This window comes from Mauremys mutica, chromosome 23 (genome assembly GCF_020497125.1).
Source record: "Mauremys mutica isolate MM-2020 ecotype Southern chromosome 23, ASM2049712v1, whole genome shotgun sequence".
Lineage (NCBI taxonomy): Eukaryota > Metazoa > Chordata > Testudines > Geoemydidae > Mauremys > Mauremys mutica.
Window position 1 is genome coordinate 11,573,172 of NC_059094.1, and position 17,282 is coordinate 11,590,453.

General features: G+C 47.4%; 1 protein-coding gene across 1 annotated transcript; it reads right to left on the reverse strand.

Moving 5' to 3' along the window:
* Nucleotides 1-913: 913 nt before the first annotated feature.
* NUDC (nuclear distribution C, dynein complex regulator) lies at nucleotides 914-16,749 on the reverse strand. Its single transcript, XM_044997576.1, has 9 exons — nucleotides 16,587-16,749; nucleotides 13,310-13,387; nucleotides 8,086-8,289; nucleotides 7,429-7,515; nucleotides 6,907-7,020; nucleotides 6,217-6,411; nucleotides 5,084-5,167; nucleotides 4,089-4,207; nucleotides 914-2,426 (listed from the first exon to the last, which is right to left on the reverse strand). The coding sequence occupies exons 1-9, from the start codon at nucleotides 16,683-16,685 to the stop codon at nucleotides 2,375-2,377; spliced, it is 1,032 nt and encodes a 343-aa protein (XP_044853511.1). The 5' UTR covers nucleotides 16,686-16,749; the 3' UTR covers nucleotides 914-2,374.
* Nucleotides 16,750-17,282: the final 533 nt, after the last annotated feature.

Below are 17,282 nucleotides of genomic sequence, written 5' to 3' on the forward strand. Positions count from 1 at the left end.
ACTTTTTCCTATATGTCTGCACACTTAACTTCAGTGAGGGTAGAAAGGAAGAGAACTGGTTGTGAAGCTACAGCATAGCGTGGCCAGCAGGGTTTGAAGCTTAGGCAGAAAGTGTAAGGAAGCACCCCTGCACAATGACTATCAGAGAGTGGCAGCTGCCCAGCTCCACATTCTCAGTTACAAGGCTGCTGATGTAGGGGATTGTACAGGCAGCACTGACGTGTAGGGCCAAAATGGACAAAGGCTGAGACAGAACAGACTGGCCTTGGCGCAGCTGAGTGCAAATAAGCCACCGTGTCCCACTGCTTCAAACTGAAAACAAACAGCCCAGGCATGGGGCAGAGGGGACTTTACCCCTTCTGTCAGTTTGACTAGCCCCTCTGTGATACCAAAAGGCAACTTTTCCACCCCCTCTGATATGTGTCACAGAGGAAGCAGGTGTGAGAAATAAAGACCTGCTCTCACTCCATAAGCACACCAGGGCTCAGGCCTACTTCCTGCACAGCAATGTGCATGGTGAAAAGAAGCCTCTATGCCGTATTATGCCCCAAGCCTCTTTTTCACAGGCACAGCACTGATCAGGCAGGGGGTAGGCTAAAGAATAGGGCCTTTGGCCAGCTGGGCTAAAGCGTACAAGCTGGAGCCAGGGTCAAATCACACCCCAGCTGGGTGCTTCACTTAGTGGCAAGTCAGAGGTGACTGCCCAGCCTCAGGCAAGCTGATCCCAGATCAGCAGTGCAGCAGCCTCTTCTTCTTGCTTTCAAATGCTTCATTCTGGGGAGCCTCAGCCAGGGCCCTGCAGCTCATCAGTCCAGCCCTTAGTGTTCTCCATTTCCACCTTCTACTGCTTTCAGACCAGGTGCTGCCCCCTTATCAATCCACCCCCTCCCTACCACACAATTACACATGCACGTCACCCTATTGCCTTTATTTTACAAGTGCAGCTTTAACAATGACATGAACATGCAGAAAACAAGTTACTCGAGTCAGCAGCACCCTGGAGAGGAGAGAATGCAGGGGACACTTGCTGGCCAATCAACAGATGGAAGAGAGGAGGCCTCTTGGAAAACACTAACTTGAAATAGGTGGAGAGATCAAATCTCCAGCAAGAGCTGTCACTGCCCAGAGGGCTCCCTCCTGCCTACCATCCACCCCTCCCTTTGCTGGTCGGCCTCGGTGCTGCTCATTCAGCGGCTAGCAGAATTTCCATACACCCCTCTGTCATTTTAGTGACCTCTCCCCTGAAGTCCGTAGCGATCCACTTGTCCCATTTTCACCAAGCCCAACAACAGCACTGAGCCAATCCCACGCAGTGGGCAAATCGGCCACTGGCCCCTCCTTGCTCCCCAGGCACGATTCAGCTCTAGCACCTCCCCCAAGTTAGAAAGGCCACAAAGCCCTTTCCCAACTAATCTGAGCAGCAGTGTGGTGACTAGTGGAGCAATGTCCTTTGATAACTTAAATGGATTTGTACCCGTGTGGACTAGGAGGAGTAAAATCCTTCTCTGTTGTAGATAAAATGGAATTTAATTGGCACATTAGCCTCTACTCCGAAGACCAAGGGTGAGGGCAGGCCTTATTGGGGCACCCCCCACAGCAAACAGATGAAGGCTAGGAAAGCATTACAAAACAGCCACTATTCCTACCGGAGAGCACAGCAGTCATGCAGGAAGAGTTACGGGACTCACCCACTGCGAACAGGGCTGTATTACTGAAGGTAGAACCAACATCCCAAATGCCACAGCTGATCCACCCTCTGGGTCAATTTGCCTAATAAACATAGGGGGGTGGGTCCTAGCCAGGGTGCTCTGTCCTGTAAGAGTTTTACTGGTGCTGCTTGCTTTGGAGCAGGTACATCGGGGAGGGAGGGTCAGTCACGGGGAGACAGAAGATGGAATTTTGCCCATAAAGGCTCCAACTGCTCAGTTTCAAAGCAGGAGTTGGGAGGACAGCTGCATCAGCTCCACTCCTGTCACAACCAGACTTGGTTCTTAACCAAGGACTGGGGTTAGGGGGTCCTCGAGAGGCAAGTGACAGTCCCAGGAGATGTTCAAACATTGCTGTAGCCTGACTTGCTTTACCCCCTCCTCTCCACCAAGCAAGGTCCTTGCGGTCTATATAAATGGGAGCCAGCTGGCTGCGTGTCTGACAGGCGCTGCTGCTGCAAACTGATACAAGGGCCTTGCATTGTGCTGGACTGACAACTGCAGGGATGCCAGTCATGAAGCTGCTTCCATGGCAAGTTCACTGGGGGATGACAGGAGTGTTTACTCGCCCAAGGTCAGGAGATGACCTTTCCCTCCCCCCAACCAAGGCACATCCTGCCCCATTCCATGGCCTGTCTGAAGGGAGTGGAGGGGGGAAAAAGAGGGGCTCAGTTGAATTTAGCCTTTGAAAAGTCCATTTCTGGATGCTGCTCCATGAACCTGCAAGAAAAAAGGTGCACAAGTGAATGAGCTAGGCAGGCTGCATGCTACTTAATGCTACTCTGCAACATTTCTCTCTCTCTCTCAATCTCTCACACCCACCCACCCCCAGCACTGTTCAATCTAGCCTCACAACAGCTCCTGTATAGTGGGAATGCATTAATCCCCTCTTCCACATAGGAGGAGGACAGCAATGCCCTCTCTGCTGTCACTTTCACTTGCTACCATGATGGCTGCTGCCCTCCCCTTCCCCAGGCCTGCAGGTCTCACATTAGCCATGTTGATTTGCAGAGCTTCCCGTGCAAGGAACCCTGGACACCACCTCACTCCTTCCTGCTCCCGTTAGTAATATCAGTAACATTACCCAGTCATCAAGGCCAACAGGTGTAAACGAGCAACGGTTATTAATGGGACACACCCTGGGGAACTATTACCTTCAGGCCAGACACGTAGCAGCTGCAATGTTGATAATGGGGGTGAGGGGATTCTGATCTAAACTTACGACATATTACTTAGTCATACATATTACTGGGGATGTCGGGGATGTCTCCGCTACTGTGGTAGTGAGAACAGTAGCAAGAGAAGGAAACCCAGCTCCAGTAAGCTGCATGTCAGCAGAGGGGACTTTGTTGGCAGAGAGCAGGAATCTAGCTGGACATTGACAAGGCCCACTATGGGCCAGACAGTCTAAACGTCATGCCCATTCTCCACCAGTCAAAGAACATTGGGAGTAAACTTATGGAGAACATTCAACAAGTGATCTTGTGTACAAGAGATCCTGTCTACACTGCTCAGGGAAGCAAGGCCAGCCCAGATTCTTCCTGAGCGGTGAGGGGAGACAGTCTCAGTTTAGGGTCTGATGTACGTTTTGGAACGACAAGTCATCTCACTAGAAGCACACGGCACATAAACCTGAAGGACCTTTAGCTTGAACAAGCCCCTATGGTGCTGATCAAAAAACTACATCAGATAGTACTACCAGTAAAGTCTGCATCTGTGCAGAAAAACCAAGGAAGGTGAAATGGTAGCAGGAGAAACTGTCCTGCTACACTAATCCTTGTTTCACCCCAAGGAAAAGAGGCAGTTTTGCACTTACAAGGGGAAGCTGCATGACCCACAGTTACCCTTCCTCTCATCCCCAGCAGATGTGGGCACTGACCCCACATGGCCTTGGCAGGAACGTTACTCACAGGAACTCCAAGGTGCAATTACGTGAAACAGGGCTATAAAGATATAAACGTGCTATTGGCTTGGAGACAGCTGTCTAATGTAGGATGTGTGGGGGAGGAAAGATTATCTGGGCTACTAGGTTGAGGGAGATTAATGAGCTTTTACATGATCTCAGTGGCTCCACAGAGACAATACCTCCAGCCCAGACACCGCCTGCTGTGTCTTACTCCCTGCACTTGTACAGCCCTGCTCTAGGGCTAGCTTCAACACAGCACAATTCAGTATGTTCCCACCCCAACACTGAGGGTCAACGTCTAAAACATTTCAACTGAATTCTGCAAGTGAATGCAGACAGGCTCCAAGGCCAAACCCGTCTTATGCGCCATCAGTCATTCTCCCCCCTCCCATTACTCCATGACATATGACTGACACACAAAATTGCTCAAGGGAGGTGGGGAAGAAAGTACCCATGGATGAATTCTCTCTACGCACTTTTTCAATATATCCTGCTTCTTCTGTTCATCAGATGTGGGGAGTCCCATGGATTTCTGACGTTGATCATACATCATTTTCTCCACCATGCTGCGAGTTTCACTGTCCAGGTCTGATAACTAAAACCCAAGGAGATTCTGTTATAGATGGAGGAATAAACCACAGGCCCCATGACCTGCATACAGAACCTCTGCTTACAGTGAACTAAGATAGTAAAATTTCAATGCACCACAGCATGCAAACTACAGACCTACTTATATAGAAACTCACCTGTAAATCCAACTGCACTCACTGCAATAAGGTTTTGCTGGATCAGATTGCATGGTAGGGTAGCATTCAAGTAGCCAACACAATCTCATGCTTTTGAATTATTTAACTTGCTAGATCACCTCTCTCTAGTTATGCCATCCATACCCCCAGTCAGGGAATACACTCACAAAGTCCCTCACAAGTATTCAGTTACAGTCATACTCTGATCCAAAAACTGTTCCATGAGGAGGCACCGTGTCTCCTCATGTTTCTTTTAACATGCTCCCTACACCCCTCCAGGTGAACACTCCCTGGATTCTATAGGAGCAGACTTTTCTGGAGTAACACTGAACGCATGGAATATGAAGTCAGGGGAAGGGGTTTTCCTTACTCAGAGCAAAGATTTCTTCTCAGACTAATGCAACATTGTCACCATAGGCAGTGACAAATTTTTATACCTTGTTTTCCCTGGACACAAGAAAATCTATAGTCCCACTTCTAATTCAGACCAGGTCTCTCATGAGGCAGTGTGAAGAGTTGCCTGCCACACTTCTTATAGTTCCATAGATCAATATTTCTCCCAAGTCTTCATCCCCTTTGGATTCTGTGTCCTTTGGCCCCATTTACTTTGCTTGCAGAGCGAATACATGGTAGAGGCCAAAAGGTTTAAGAATGCTGTAATCAACTTGTGATCAAGTTCTCAGCCCCTGTTCACTATGGCTAATGGGGTGACAAACAGATATTACCTTGGAGTTCTCTGGGTTAATTTTCTTGGTGTTGATTTCTGGGTCCGTGGGGACTAGCTTGCTCCACCATTCCATCTTGTTGATCTAAAGAGGAGAGGCGGCAGTAAAGAACACTTCACAAACAGCAGGTTCTCTGGAAATGCTCATATGGGATATTTAGGGGGGTTACTTTTTTGTTACAAAGAAACAGAGTTGCTGGAATCAAACCCAGCTCGTGTAGCCCTTAACTGACAATGCCCATCAGAAGATAAAGCCTGGATATAAGGCAGCTTTTTCCCATTCTCAACCACCTCAGTTTAATCCCAAATGGCAGGAATTACCACTGGTAGCAACAATCTGCAGGGAGACAGCGTCCAGAATGGGCAAACCCATGTTCCTATTATTAAATCAACTACAACTGAAATGACATAAAATGAACACTGCCACACTGAGACCTGCCAGCACATGACACACCAGCTGTGCCCAATGTTCACATACCACAGGTGAAAGACAGACCAGCACTTCACTCCGATAATGCACTCAACTTTAAAAGAAAAGCTGACTCCATTGTCAAAGAATGAGTGACCCATCCAGGAACATGGATCGATTAAAAGTTACAGCTGAAAATCTGGTCAGACTCCGGTCCTCAATACTCTGATGTCCCTAAGTGGAGCAGTATATAGGCTCAAGCAATACTGTACCAAAGAACAGGAGTGGAAATACAACCTGAACTCTCAAGGTTCCTGGCTCTGGGGGATGTATAACAGACATGAGCCTGAATGCTATCACTATTTCACCCTGCTGTACCTTGTACAGGATGTGAGAGAAAGTTCTAGACCCGAGCAGTTCTTTTTAGGTGACAAAACTGAGGCCTGGTCTATGCTAGGAAATTAGGTCAGTATAACTATGTCACAGTAAAAAAATCCACACCCCTGAGCGACACGATTAAACTAACCTAACCCCAGTGTAGACAGTGCTAGATCGAGGGGAGAATTCTCCTGTTGATCTAGCTACCTCCTCTTGGGGAGGTAGAGTACCCACTGCTGCACCATTTTAAGTGTAGACAAGCCATGAAGAACGGTCTCAGATTGAGGTGTCAAAATACTGTGTAGATGGATCACTGGTCTGACCCAGTATGGCGTTTATATTCTTACCTTCTCCAGGTGCACGGTGACTATTTTACCATCCTCAATCAGCCAGGAGCTCTCCTCCACCTTCACTTCATTGTAGAGGTCTCCTTCAATCACTGGGGGATGACCCTTCAGCCCCACTTTCAGGTGCCGTCTCTGAATGTCCACCACCACATCCTTCCCCTTCAGCCGGAAGTTCACCTTGAATGGTATGGCCAGCTGGACGGGAGAGAGAGGGAGAAGGAGGGATCAGAGAGCTCTCTCACTTCCCCTTGTGTTACTGCTCCAAGACTCTCTACCTTGAGTTCATCTGAGCTACAAGGTATATGCCAGTGCAGGACATGCTCTTTGTGCATTAAATATATGGATTCTGTTGGGGCTGAAGCAGAAATCTGGCAAGATGGTGCCTGACAGGTCTCAAGTGGGTCACACGGGATGAGCAAAATATGAGTGCTGTCTCACTTCAACAAGGTCAAGATTGAGGCAGGATGACAAAAGGGCCTCAGAGCATCTTATCTGCCAAGCTCTCTCCCTCTATGAGTGTGCTACAGCTGAACACTGTTACCGTTATCTTCTTGGACAACCAGAATACAAAGCATATCATTGAGCTAGCTGACCTTGTTACTGATCAACGGCTCCACGGTTCATAGCAGTGCCTGCCCTCAAGTTTCAAGGCTAAAATTCCTCACATCTCCAATCAAAGGCAGCACTTACATCCAGTTCAGAAAGGGTCTGTGTCCACCTATAGTTTGGAAGATCAGCCCCATTCCCAGAGTTTGGTTTAAGTTTTCCTTTATCCTTCTCATCTTCTTCCTCGTCATCTGTCTCCTAAACAGACAATTTAAGCATCAGTAAATAGGTTTTCAAGCCTGCATATACATTTCACTAGTAAGAACAGCTCTTTACATTCATATGGGATTTTCCAGTTAATTATGTGTTCGATGGCCAAGGCACTCCACGCAAATCCAGTCCAGAATTAGATGGCAGAGATTTCCTTTTAAAACATCAGATTTTTTTAAAAATTAGGGAATGTCTTTGAGAATCTGTTGCATTCTCCAAATGGGCAGGGAATATAGCTGGCAGATGCACTGAAGACCTCCAGTGCACGCTCTCCCAGAGGACACTCCACACCATTCAGGTGGCACACTCCCCCACATGCCGAGAGGCCACTTCAGTGTTTTTCAGATGTACACTTCCCCCTCCCCAGAACTGAGGAAGTCTCTGGGAACACATTACCTGTTTGCTGGGCTCTGGAGAGTCCATTTGATTCTCACAGGGTTTCACTGAGACATCTTTGGGCTCATCTTGTTTTTGCTCTTTTTTCTGTTAAAAACCCAAACATCCCAGACTGAATATCTGTCATCTGTGAAACTCTGACAAACGAAATGTACTAATACAACACTAGGTGGCCCCATTTCCTTCTTCAGATAAAGCTGCAGGCCTACGCATGACTCAGAACTACAGGAAACTTGGGGGGCAGGGGGGGGATTTCCAGCTCTCCTGCACCATGTAACAGGAAAGCCCCACTGTGCAAGAGGCAGACTGGCATGGCATCAGCCCTCTTCTGCTCCTTTCCCCAGTGTAACTGCACAGAAAGTTACTCAGAGACCGTGCCAGAGCGCTCTGTTGCAATCAGAGCACTTGCTGAGGGCACTGGGGCAAAGTCACTTGTAAGAGAACCAAGAAGAAGAAAGCATGGGCAGGCTTAGATTAACTTGGAAATACAACAGCTGGTATTCTGGATATTTGTACAAGCACAAAGCTTCTAACTGAATTATACCCATCACTACCAATTGAGTTGCACACAAGCCAACAAAGGCGGCTGGATCTAGCCCCAGTCTCCCTTTAAAAGGCAGATAGCTCAGTATGGTGAGCATGTGTGTGCACTCTCACCTGGTCAATTTCCTGTTGCAACCTTTCCGCCTCTTCCTCTGTAAGCTCCTTGATCCTTGGCTCATTATCTTCCTGCTTCTTTTCTTTAGTGAGTTTGGCAGCTCGCTCTGCCTTTTCACACCGTTCTGCCTCTTGCCGGGCCTTTTTCTCCTTCCGCTCTTTCTGAGCCAGCTTGTTGTGGTGGTTGAATGTCTCTGTGATTAACTGAAAGAAAGGAGCCCAATGATGGATAAGTTTCAAGAATTCACCACGAACCTGGGTGGCAGCAGCTGAAGGGAGACTCAACCTCCCTCGTAAGTCTACTACAGAGTGGACACATTCCTCAAAAGCACTGACCTAGGGATATTTCCCTCTTTTCATCCCATGATTTGAGGTGGGGTCTGACAGGATATCTGGGAAAGTTCAGAATATTTTCCAAGTCCCTGCCTATAGAAGAAAAGTACTCCTTGAGCCGGATTCTCCATTGCCCTGTACCTTGTGTAGTGTAAAATCCTAAATTGATTTGGCAGTATTTAACAGCTACTTTGCAGAGGTGAAAATGCAATGGAGATTCAGGACTCTAGTTTGTAGTGTCAAGGATTTGTAGTCTCACCTTAAACTATTCACATAGTCTCTGTGCCTTACTCATCTGTAAAGTGAGACAAATACCGACCAGGAGGCTCTGATAACTATTGTTTCTCAATGATTTGAGATCCCCATGGAAGAAGTTCTAGGAGTATAATGTGTTATAACTGGATCCGGATGCTTTCCAGGTGGAGTACATAGAAGGTCTTTCCCATCTGAAGCGTCCCCATATACTTATAATTATCCAATTTAATATTTAGATAGTAAGCTATTTAGGGTGGAGACCTTGCATTCATACTATTTTTTGTAAACACCTTGAATTGTTGGCAGAATAGGGGAAAAAAATGAAACAATGAATACTTAAAAACCTAGAAGCATCAATTTTTACCTGAAAGCTATAGCTTGGAGGAGAGAGATTTGAAAAATTTGAAGACCAAATTATATCGCTTGGGAACAAGTTACCATATAACCCTGCCCCAGGAGCACTGAAGAAAGACAGAACATCAAGGTCTGTGATGTAAATGGCTGCACTGCTTGGCGGGAGAGTTAAGTAAACAGGCAGGAAGCCAGAGCAATAAGCCAGCTGTTGATAATGCCAGAGGTACTGTGTGAGGCAGCACGTAGTGAAAACACAGTTCTGCTGTAGAAGACACATTAGCTCTTCAGACAGGAAAGAGAACATCTGAGGAGAATGTGATGCAAGGCAGGTGGGAGCAATGTTGGGTACCCCTGGCAACCGTCACAGATAGGAATCAAAGGAAGGAAGAGATTCCCTATATCAAAGGGTACGAGTTTAAAAAGAGGAAGTTCCAAGGATGGACCTCAGCTAATTATACAACTGACTGCAAACCAGTACAGGGGGAGAAGGATACAATTATTATTAAATCTTTATGTACGTAGGAGTGCAGTACTCAGTTCCCTCTAAGCTGCGTGGCTACCCAGGAGTGAATCACGCACTTGATTAGCAGAGCCACAGCAGCATGTGCCCACACTGCTCTGCAGCCACATTGCTCTTGCCCTCTACCAGTAGCCCCTGGCCAGCTGCTCCTGGTACCCTCCTGTTTGCTGTGGGGGGCAAACAGGTGCTGATATCAGGGTGTCCCCTTTCCCCTGCCTCCCCCGCCCATGTACCCCATCTCCACAGGGGGTGACATGGGGCTCAGGAGCAGGAGAGCTGCTGTGGTCTGAACGAGCCTTCTGGCAAGTGAGTGCCTTAAAGAGACAATGCACAGTCTCTGACTACATACACTGTCTGTGTCTCACTCACACAGATTCTGACACATTCATCTCCCAACGCATACGTGTGTTGTTGTTGGTACTTCCTGCAATGCACATATATTCGTTGTAATTTTATTCTTTCAACGTGCTGTGATTTTCATTTCTGGACTGGTCTATGCATTTCATAATTTTATTTCTCTCTTATGCTTAAAATTTAATTATTTGAGTAGTGAGCTCTAAAATGTCTAACCTGTCCTGGCTGGAGTAATTATCCCTATGGTAATTTAAAAAAAAAATGTATATCTAGGTTTTTTGTTTCTACTGGTGATGCAGATCTGCACATTACCTCCATATTGGTGCACATAACAAAATTCATTCCGCACATGGATGGAAAAAATTAGAGGGAACACTGCCCTGCAGTACCTTCTTTGATATGATATTCAAAACACACTCCCTCTGTTGCATACACAGAAGTGGAACTGAGTCTCCAAAAAGCCAAAAGGATGGTACTACTAAAATACCTTCTAATTCATTTGGGGGAGGGGAAGTGAAAAGGAGGCAGGTGTGTCACATGGTAACACTGGCCCTTTAAGAGGGAAGAGACCAGTGCACCTGCAAGGCTTAAGAGAGGGCATCTGGGCACTAGAGGACAGGAGACTGGGAGAGTCAGAACAGGTGAATGGTGCCTGAACCTGAGAGAGAAAGCCACAGCAGCAAGGAAGAGGTGACAGGAGCTGCTTGGAAGAGAGCTGACTTCAGATAAGAGCTGGAACAGAACTGCTGGTGAGAACTGACTTAAGTGGGGGACCCTAGATGAGTGGAAGGCTTGAGCAGTGGCTCCTAGGACAAAGGGGATGCTACAGCTTGGTCAGGGGAAGCCAAGCCCGGAAGAAAGAGGGTTGATGCAGGAAGTGGATCCCCTGCCAAGGGGCAGGACTTGCAGGCAGGGAGGCCTGGAGGAGTGGAACACTGCAGGAGGGGGAGCTTTTGGGACACAGACTTGAGAGAAAGGCTGCAGGAAGACTGGTCACCCTCAGGCAGGAAGGCCTGGAGAGAGGGACTCTAGATTGGTGTAAAAAGAACTTGGAACAGAGTGCTGCTATTGACTTGGGTGGGTGATGTGGCAGAGCTAAACCTGAAGAAGGGAATGAGGGAAAAAAGCCACTGTATCTTCATACGTTTACTGTGGAAACTGCAGAATGGTTTTATTACAAGGTTTTCGGGGAATTACTGCACTGGTGTATACCAGTTATGCCCAGGAGCAAGCTTTGTATCAGAGACAGACTATGTTCTCTTCACGTGTGGATAAAAAGGGGAAACTGAGGCTGGGAGAACCTGACAGGCCACAGCCTGTTGTGGTGGTGCCGCTCGAGGTGAAGCTGCCTTAGGAAAAGGTCTTCTCCAGAATCTTTCTCCATCCACAAGAGAGGATTCAACATTATGGTTTCCCTGCCTCTATAGCTAGTCAGATTCCAAGCTATGATCCCAAAGAGCTGTGTGAAAGAGGCTCCGTGTTCTTTCCCAAACGGAGGTGGGAGAAGCATGCTAGTCCTGTCCACCATATGCCTAACCCACATCTCAGGAGAGCCAGAGACTGAGACCAGGGCACTGACGCATACCTGGCAGCAAGTGGCAGGGTGTTCTGTAACCATTTGACAGTGAAATTGGCTCTGTTTCAAGTGGCTTTGCTGTTGGAAGACCCTTAAAGTTGCTTCAGCATTTGAATAGCCAATCTGTATTTGTGTGTCATATAGTTTATTGTCTGTATAGTGACTTCTCAACGACTTGCCTTTACTGAGGAATGAATCCGTAGTGAGGAGGAGGATTTTAAAAATAAACCCTCAGTCAAGCACAAGAAAGTTTTGTTTTGTTTTTTTAAAGGGGGGGGGGAAGCATATATTCTCACCTCCCATGTCAGCATAATTTCCCTTACCCCCCCACCACAAAAGCTTCACCTTGGTGCTGAGACCACATACAAGATACTTCAGTCCCAAAGGAAACTTTAGCATAAGGATGGGTAGCAGGAGAATGGGATAGAGCAGTCTGGCTTCTTCAAACCTTTGTCGGGGGGCACTATCGTGAAAGGCAGAGGAAGTCACGTTTTGTGTGCAATGTCTTCAGAGGATCACAAAGCACTCTGCAAGAGAAGTAAGTCTTATCTTTCTCTTACAGGTGGGGAAACTAAGGTATGGCTGCTAAGTGACTTGACTTGTAACTTTCAACAGTACAGCATAGAAGCCAGGAGTCCCAACTTTTAGTTCCCAACTCTAGCCACTACAGGTGTCAGTCATCTGAAATTCTATTCAGAGTGCTAATCACATTTTCTTTCTATAACTATATGCCCATTCCTTTGGGATCTTGAAGATTTCTAGCCCTCTCCTCCCAGACTGAGGGGGGAAGAGGAGTTAATCTTTTGCATCATTTTCATCCTAAAGCTTCTTTCTTCCATTTCACAGATTAAGCAGCATGTGTACATTATGCAGCATTGACAAAGCCATATGGCAATGGTTCACAAACTCTGGCCTGCAGATCAGCAGTGGCTGGCAGAGCACTTAATGGTGGCACACAGAGAATTTGTTCCTCACCTCCACTTGCTAAACTGCATTAAAGCACCTACAAATATATTTAATAAATTTCCCAATACTGATTTTTTTTTCCCCATGCAAGAATTGCTGTAGTTGCCTGCCACAGATGTTATCCAATAGCCAGTAGGAGGGGATGTGGTCTGTATGGAAATTAATGTTTCCATGAGATGCTAATAAGACATTTAGAACTCCTGCTATGTAGTTAACTACAGAAGCCATTCAGAAAGTTTGGGTACTTCATATCTGAGCACTTAGGTCTATTATGAGATTAAATATTAAGTGTAGTACTCTGCAGAAGGGTCAGGAATGCCAGCCTGCTGGAATCTGAAGGGTCCAATTCTCCCACACCCACACAGCGACCACCAGCCTCACAACAACACTGTCATACCCTGCAGCTTAGAGACAAAGTGGCAATTGCATATGCTGTGAGACGGACTTTGTGCTTTTTCTGAAATGAACAAACAAGGTAACCTGGGATTATCAATCCTGTGGTGTCTGTCACAGTTAAGTCAGTATGTCTGGCAGGCTTGCTTTCCAAACAAGCCTTTGGACAGAGCATAGGCAAAAAAAAAATAACCTTTCACCACTGATGCCACTCACACAAGCAAACATGCTCAGCTGTGGATGGGGCAGTTTATTATTACCTTGTTTCCTTAGTATGTTTCAGCAGTTTCACAGAAAGTCAGCCCCATAGAGCAGTAAAAAAGAATCAGATGGCAATAGGAGAGCAAGCTGAGGCAGAGCAGTAACTGGAGAATATGGAGAACTCAGTCTCCACAGAAATGAGTGTTTCCGGATAGAGCATAGCTTGCTCTAGGTATATCAGAAATCAATCATGAAGACCTGGGGTGAGTTACCTTCTCTGCTACTCCCTCTTCTCCTCCTATGAAGAAATCAGTTTTACGTCTGAGGAAACTGAAGAACGTGTTCACAAGCTGAAAGACAAGACACGGGCAGTTTCAGGAGACTTGAAATAAAGATTTCAGCCTACCCAAGAAAATACAAAGTAACATTGCTCTTGGCCTGCCAGGACATCAAACTGCCACCAGATCAACAGGAGATGCTAGTTCTCATTGGTACTTCTTGCCTCAGTAAGGAGAGATTTTTGATGTTCTGTACTGTAATCCCCAGCCAAGTCTACGTGAAGATCTGTTTAAAGCTTGACATCAAACTCCCGTATCTATTTCTCAGATAAACAACAACTAGCATATTCTGCAAAGATCTGCCTTCTAGGTTCTCTACCTTGAAGAGATCTTCATGAGACTATACAATGGGCAAGGACTGAAAAGTTACAGTGGGGGCTTCTAGAATTATAACCTTAAAACTCTCTGGTGTGAGGATTGGGATTTTTTTTTTAATAATTCTCATAAGTTTAGGTCTCTTTGCTCATGTAAAAACCCAGTAATTTCCCCCCCACACACACACACCCCAAATCATTCCTCAGCTCTGAGCAACGCTGTAGTAGCCATCGGAGACCTTATGTGATCAAGTCTTATTTGTTTTTACAAGAGAGACTACAGCACACTTACTTAAATATGAAGAATTATAAACTGCAGCTACACTTATAAGACATAAAGCATACATGACTCAGTATCCTGGACTTCACTAAATAAATGAAGAAAATTAATCTGTAAAATTCTGTAATTCACAATGGCCACCAATGCAAACTTGGGGCTTAACATCTACCATACTGGTTTAATAAAGCCAGGCAGTTGCACAGCTGCAAGAAAGTCTGTAGGTCTTTAAATACCGTTGGTACAATCCCTTATCACTTTTTCCTAATCTTAGCAGTATCGCACTGAACAAATTTTTTTTTTTTAAATCAACAGTGTGGCGAATGAGAGAACTATTTGAGCAAGGATCCTCATTTCCAGGCCATACACCAAGCAAAGTCCTCCCTGTCCAAGGAAAAGATAAGTGGACTCAATAGAAGCAGAGACAAATAGCTGCTCTAATATGGCACAGCTAAAGGATAGCATTGTATAATGGTCCGGATGCATGGGATGCAAATAAGAAGGAATTGCTTCTGTAGGGCCCTACTAAATTCATGGCCACGAAAAATGCATCATGGACTGTGAAACCTAGCCTCCCTCGTGAAATTTGGTTTGTTGTATGCTTTTACCCTATACTATACAGATTTCACAGGGGAGATTAGCGTTTCTCACATTGGGGGTCCTGATCCAAAAGGGAATTTCAAGGGGGGTAGCAACCTTATGGGGGGGGGTATCACAGTATTACCACCTTTACTTCTGCATTGCTTTCAGATCTGGGTGGATGGAGAGAGGTGGCTGTTAGCCAGGCATGCAGCTCCGAAGGATGCACGTTCCCAGCAGCAGTGCAGAAGTAAGGGTGGCAATACCATGCCATCCACCTTTACTTCTGTGTTGCTGCCTTCAAAGCTGGGCAGCCGGAGAGTGGCAGCAGCTGACTGAGGGCCCTGTTCTGCAGGCAGCAGCGCAGAAGTAAGGGTGACTATGCCATCCTTACTTCTGCATTGCTGCTGGCGGTGGCTCTGCCTTCAAAGCTAGGCTCCCAGCCAGCAGCCACCACTCTCTAGCTGCCCAGAAGGGTAGCAGAACCCCCCCTACTACAATAACCTTGCAACCCCCTAACTCCTTTATGGGCAAGGACCTCTAAAATTACAACACTGTGGTTTAAATAGCTGAAATCATGAAACTTACTAATTAAAAAAATTGTATGAATGTGAAATTGACCAAAATGGACTGTGAATTTGGTAGGGCCATAGATCTCTCACACATGAGAAGACTGGATTATATAGGTATGTTTCAGCATGGCAATTTCTACAATAAATTTAAAATTCCTGTGAGATGGGAGAGGAAACGAAAATTGTGCTCACTGAGACTAAATCCTTGCCACACCTCAGGTGAACGCTATGCTATGTCAGTAGGAAGTGCTGTTGCTACTATGGTTTCCCTGACTGATGTGGGCCTGAAAGCCATGGTAAACTAACCATCTTATTTATCTTCCTAGGTCATTTGAAATACCATGCAACAGTCATCACAATATTTTGGGATGACTGTCAGTAAAGAAATCTCTGTCTACAGTGGCCAAACGGCTCATGTTTAAACAATTTTGCTTGCATCAGGGTTGCAAGCTCAAAGCTGGGACTGGATGTCAGATCACTTGATAAATTGCCTTGTTCTATTTACTCTATCTGAAGTACCTGGCACCAGTCAGTTGGAAAATAGGATATTGGGCTAGATGAACTATAGGTTTGACTCAATATGGTTGTTCTTAGGGTCACAGCTCACCAGGGATAGGGCTCAATGACATGAGTGACAAACAAGGAACCTGCCATATAGCTACTAATACATGGGATGTAGCTGTGTTGGTCCCAGGATATTAGACACACAAAGTGGGAGAGCTAATATCTTTTACTGAACTTGGAGAATCATTTCCAGACCTAAGAAGCCATCGGTGTGGCTCCAGAGCTTGTTTCTCTCACTAACAGAAGCTGGTCTAATAGAGAGATTACCACACACACCCTGTCTCTCTACTATAGCTACTCAGTCAACTTACTTTTATATTACGTTCCTTTGCTTGTATTTTGCCTATTAAAATTGTAACATGGGTGTGGATTTTGTTGTCTTAGCTGTCTATGAAAGCCATGCATGTCAACAGCACCATATTAATAATACAAGAGAAATACATTCAAGTCAATGTCTCCAAGCCATTACCACAGGCACCCCGAGTCCTGGGGACCCACAGAGGACTCTAGTGGAAGCAATACCAACGTGGGTGGAGGCTGCTGGCCTCTGGGTCACCAACAGGAGCATTCGGCGCTTCTGAAACGGCCAGGCCACAAGCACCCCACCGACCCCTTCCTCTTTATTAGGAACCGCCGTTTCCCTGCCGAAGTGGCCCAGCCCGTGGGCTGGAGGGGAAATCACGGGCACAGGGGAGAGGGCACGGGGCTAAGTGCAGCCATCACGGCACGTGCACGGGAGCTGGGGGGGGGGGTGTCACGGCTTTATTCCAGCGTCAGCTCCAGGGGGCGCCCAACCAGGGTGGGGTGAGCCCTGGAGCCCCGCCCCCGTCCCACGCGGGCCCGGAACAGAGTGAGGGGCTCAGGGGGGAGGGGCGGCCTGAGGCGCGCGCCCAGCCGGGCGTTACCTCGCGCACGCCGCCCTGGTGCTGCTGGGCCATGGCCAGGAGCATCCCGTCGAAGCGCTCCTCCTGCTCCGCCGCCTCCGCCGCGCTCGGCCCCATCATGCTCCTGCCCGCCGCCTCTCCCGCTCCCGCTGCTGCCTCGGCCCCTCACACCGGAACCGGAACCCTCCCCGCTGCGCCCGCCAGCCAGCCAATCCTCGCGCCCAGTTCCCCCCAGTCCGCTAGTTGATTGGCTGCCGCGGCGGCCAATCAACGGAGAAGAGGCGGGAGCCCCGGCGCAGGTTCGGCGCTTGGCGTTGGTTTCTATGGTTACTGACAACGTCCGGGGCCTTCCAGAAAAATCTGCGCCAGGGCCGCGTGGTCCCAAGGGGGGGGAGGGGTCAACGGTCAGGGGCTGTAGGGGCGTGATGGGAGTAAAGGGTCCTAGTTCCGGGGTGGGAGCCCTAGGGCGTCCGGGGAGCGGGGGCGGCTCCTGTATTAGGGTCACAGGGAGCGTCATGGTGCCTGTGATGGGGTCAAAGGGGAGGAGTCATGTGCCCTGTGATCAAAAGGGAGAGGTTATGGGAATCTGTGTTCCTGGGGGGGAGTCATGGGGGTTCCTATCTACCCCAGGAGGGCTATGGGGAGAGGGGCACCACACTTCTTGCTCATTCCACTTGGGTAGTGACTAGAGGAGCCCGTTTCCTTTTCCTCTCCTCG

Excerpts from the sequence above, each read along its gene's own strand:
- NUDC (XM_044997576.1), bottom strand. The coding sequence starts at position 16,685 with ATGATGGGGCCGAGCGCGGCGGAGGCGGCGGAGCAGGAGGAGCGCTTC. Across the intron at positions 5,168-6,216 it reads TCACCGTGCACCTGGAGAAG|ATCAACAAGATGGAATGGTG; the intron begins GTAAGAATATAA and ends TCTCCTCTTTAG. Across the intron at positions 4,208-5,083 it reads TTAACCCAGAGAACTCCAAG|TTATCAGACCTGGACAGTGA; the intron begins GTAATATCTGTT and ends CTTGGGTTTTAG.